At 42.6% G+C, this 4338-nt stretch overlaps 1 protein-coding gene and 1 long non-coding RNA gene across 2 annotated transcripts in view; both read right to left on the bottom strand.

The window, feature by feature from the left end:
* LOC112449941 overlaps positions 1 to 699 on the bottom strand; it is a 9357-nt gene extending 8658 nt beyond the window's left edge. The window contains exon 1 of the long non-coding RNA XR_003038492.2: positions 490 to 699. This is a non-coding gene — a long non-coding RNA (uncharacterized LOC112449941). The remainder of the gene's footprint in view (positions 1 to 489) is intronic.
* Positions 700 to 1482: 783 nt separating this feature from the next.
* Positions 1483 to 4338, bottom strand: part of LOC108251035 (major facilitator superfamily domain-containing protein 6-A) — a 14146-nt gene continuing 11290 nt past the window's right edge. Inside the window, exon 7 of the mRNA XM_017441190.3 lies at positions 1483 to 3394. Coding sequence (XP_017296679.1) covers positions 3227 to 3394 — 168 coding nt within the window. The 3' untranslated portion in view covers positions 1483 to 3226. The remainder of the gene's footprint in view (positions 3395 to 4338) is intronic.

Genomic DNA, 4338 nt, shown 5'->3' with positions numbered 1-4338 from the left:
AAAAAATAGTGGCTCGTAAAATATTTGAGTGGCTGGTAAAAGATTTTGTCCAACAGCCACTGTGGCTGGTGGACAAAATGTTTAATTTCCACCCCTGACACAAACAGACTTCGGCTGATTCGGGAGGTTAAGAAACACACTTCGGCTGTCAACTTTTAGCTAACATTAGCTGTATCCAACAGTTTTACTCAACTCAGTCGGTTAATTTGGAGAAAAAACTGAAAAGTTTGCGTTTCGCTGGTTTGCTGCCTTGATTCTAACAAACACCTGAGCCAGTGACGTCTGGTGAGGTTCATGGTTGGTGAGGCACTGACTCCTTTAGAGTCAGATTTACAAATATATAAACCCAAAAGGGCAGCTTATTCAATTGGCTGCTGGTTATTTCATATCTCATCAGCGTTCTTCACACACACACTCACTCACTCACTCACTCACTCACTCACTCACTCACAGTAGTATTAAAGGTAAGATTAAAAAGATTACAATTACCATTTTTGGCAGTCCCGTGGAGCAAAACAAAACTTATCGGCTCGCGGCAGTGCACGTGACTCTCACTCGCCTCTGCGTGAAAGGACAGCAGCAACAAGCTCCAGTTGGCTCACGTGCGCCCCCTTCAGTGCGGCAGAGTACTGCCTGCCTCTCCCTGTGCCTTTCCATTCCAGGTGTTAGTGATTCTGCAGGTGCTGCACCGCCTTGCTCTTCTTGGGGGAGGGGCTAATGGTTCTTTCTCGCTTTGCATTGGTTCAGTGGACTGATTCCTCTCTCGCCATTGGATACTTTCAAACTAACGAACAAATCAAAATACCGAAATGCGACTTGATGTAACGAGTAACGCAACGGTTTTGTAGAAATGTAGCGAAGTAGAAAGTACAGATACTTACTGTAAACTGTAGTGGAGTAAAAGTAGAAAGTATCCATTATTAAATCTACTTAAGTAAAGTACAGATATACGAAAATTGTACTTAAGTACAGTAATGAAGTACTTGTACTTCATTACTTTCCACCACTGGAAACAAGCACACTTTAGCTGATTCTGGAGGTTAACAAAGACAGGAGACATTAACCATCAACATGAGGCGAAGAAGTGCAGATTTGACGTCTTGCTTTGTGATTTTTTTTGTACCGTTAAAAAAAAAATAAGAAATCGGTCCAAAAAAATCCTTCTTTCTTTGTTCTGCACCGAAAACATTTATAAAACAAAAATAAATTTGTATTCTTTATCTGTTTAAACCTTAATTTAGTTCCAGTTTTTAACTCACTTTAAATGTTGGCTAAAGTTCGTTAACCACTTCAGACAACCGAAAGATTCACATCTGACATGTTTTAAGCTCTACAGTTTTTTTCTTTTTAATGTTAGGGAGACATTTTAATCAACCTTCTGCTGCTCTTAGCTGTAAACATTAAACGTGTTTCTGAGGATCACAGTGGGAATAAAGTCATAAATTCTGCTGAGGTGTTAATTAATAACAAACAAGTGAAAAGTGAAGCTTTCAGACAGTCTTTTATTCTTCTGCACATCAGGAAAGTTTGAGGCTTTCCTCCACAGAAACACTGAACACTGAGAATCATTTGGCTTGAAGACGAAACAGAAGAAGCTGCAGGTTTCTGCTGGCAGTCTGAGGAAGAAAACACTGGAAAGGAGACGGCACAGTGAAGAGGTCTGCTTCTCCAGAAGAAGAAGAAGAAGAAGAGGAGGCACTTCGTCGGCGAGCGCTCAGACAGGAAACACAAAACAAACGCCTTCATCGTCTAAAAGTAGAGATGAAATCTGACTTTTACTCTTTTAAATTCCAGCAAACCTGGAAAAGATACGAAAACAGAACTCAGAAATAAGAACTTCAATAAAAACAAGTTACTTATTAGTAAAATAATCAACTATTTTAATTGAAATGCTGCTTGATTATTATTCCAACAAAGGTTTGATTTCTTTAAAGGTTTAAGTATTTTTCTCTGCCTCTTCCTGAGATATTTCAGACGAGGTTTTAGAGAGAAAAGTTAGGATTCATGCCTTTTTTTTATAAAATCATGTCTCTTTACACCGATCTGAGGATTTAACCACGAAGACAAAAGAACGACTAAAACCTGGAACCAAAACATTCAGTTCTTGTTGAAATTCTTCATCTTTATACAAAAATACTTTTTAACTGGAAGCTCAAACATTTAGTGTTCCAGCAAGTTTTTTATGTTCCTGCAACAGATTTTTGACTTTAAACAAGATCAGAACAGATCTTATAAAAGTTCAATCATAAAAACAGATGTTTCTGAAGCCGGCGTCTCTGAGCCGCAGAGAGAACGTCTCAAACTGTCCATCAGGGTCTCAAACATGTCTCCAAACAGTCCCGGAGTCGCTGCAGGAATCTCAAAATGTCTCTGTTTAGTTTCAGGAACTCCAAGGAGCTCGAGGTGAATAATTCTGGACAGATTTCACCTTCGCTTGATGCAAACTTTTCCCTCAAAGAGATTTTTGTCTCCAGCAGCTGCGAGCGAGACGCTACCTTCAGACCTTCGTCCTAACAGGACGTTCTCACATCTTAACGGGAAACGGACCCAAACCAGAGCAGAAACAACGAGTTTTATTTACTGTGTCAGAGAACATTTTGTTTTTAAACCTCTAAAAGAATCATTTTGAATCATTTTGCTGCAGCTGAACGAACAGAAAGAAGAACTCAGATCAGTTTTGGTTCCTGTTTTACTGCTCTGTTGGATCCGTTATGAGTTTACTTGAATTAAAAACTAAAAATTACTTTCAGAGGTAAACTTTCCTTTTTTATTTTTAGGTCTGCAGGAAAGTTCCTGCTTTGGGTGACTTCAGTGGCTAAGAAGTGTCAGAAAGTTGAACTGTTATTATGAATCAGGTGAAATGATCCAACATGAAACGACCTCCTGGGAGTAAAGAAGAATCAGGGAACATCAGCGCTGCAACATCTGGAAACATCTGTTTCTGTTAATTAAACAACATTTTTAAACAAGGAAATCATCACTTCTTTTAAATTCTGAACACGTTTCCACAGATTTGATCTCTTCTCAGGTAAATTAAGTTAAATAATTTAAAGGAGGTGACAGACGAGAGGTGTGTTTGATTTATTCACCCTGAGGAGGGACCGCCACTGAAAGCAAACAACCTCACAGCTCGATTCCAGACATGATCTGGACATCATTTCCACCTTAAAGATGAGAATTAATTTACAATAATTTATATAAATACAGGTTTGAACACTTCATTTTGTCACACCGCCCCTCCGTCGGAGTCAGGGTGCGTTTGTTTGCTGTCAGAGTCTGCAGGAGGCGGGTGGGCGCCGCCCGGCTGGGTTTCAGACGCTCGTTGCTCCTCGCTCTGGGTTCTGCGTGTCGCCGACACCGCCTCGTATTCAGCCGGCGCCGGATGGTTAGGATCCTGGCAACGAGAAGAAAACAAAAACAAAAACAGTAAAACGAGGAACGAGCTTCCTGCGGGAGAAACGATCCGAACATCTGGAAGCAAAAACAATCTTTAACACGTGAACGGTTCTGTTAAACGTCCAGAACTTCCCTGATTTTATCTGACATCATCTGGACTTCTGTCCTGGAACTCTGACGGGTTCTGACATAAACACGACGTTCTACCTCCTAAAAGTGTCTCAACATCTGTCCAGCTGTCCTGCAGCTTTAATGAGATCCTGCAGGACGCTGCAGACGGTTTCATCCTGAAGGTCTGAGCTCCACGTCAGGGGACCAGTGGAGACAGACGTCCTGCTGAGGAGCAGACAGACATCGAAAACCTGCAGGACGGTGTCCCTCCAGGGCCGGGGCCGGGGCCAGGACCAGGACCAGGGCCGGGACCAGGACCAGGACTGGGGCCGGGACCAGGACCAGGGCCAGAGCCAGGACCAAGGCCGAGACCGGGACCAGGGCCAAGGCCAAGGCCGAGACCGGGACCAGGGCCGGGACCAGGGCCGGGACCAGGGCCGGGACCAGGGCCGGGACTGGGCCCCGCTGGTTCCAACAGTTTTAAATAAGTAGCTTGTAGAGATCAGGAACGCTCATTTAATTAACCCTGATTGAAGAACACCAATCAGGCTTCAACGTTTGACCAGCAGGTGGCGCCAGAGGCTTCACCTCAGGCTGGTAGAAAGTTCCTGTTTCCATCCCGCCGACAAACAGCGGGTTCCTCAACTATCTAAACGTTCCTGATTCTCCGAAACAGATCGTCTACACTTGGACTTAAAGACAAACAGCTGTTCTAAAGAAACAGCTGTTTTAAATACAAACAGATGTTCTAAAGACAAACAGATGTTCTAAAGAAACAGATGTTCTAAAGACAAACAGCTGTTCTAAAGAAACAGATGTTCTAAAGAAACA

Source organism: Kryptolebias marmoratus, linkage group LG23 (genome assembly GCF_001649575.2).
Source record: "Kryptolebias marmoratus isolate JLee-2015 linkage group LG23, ASM164957v2, whole genome shotgun sequence".
In the NCBI taxonomy this organism is placed as follows: Eukaryota; Metazoa; Chordata; class Actinopteri; order Cyprinodontiformes; family Rivulidae; genus Kryptolebias; species Kryptolebias marmoratus.
Note: the sequence above shows the minus strand (reverse complement) of the source record. Positions and strands in the feature narration are given on the sequence as shown.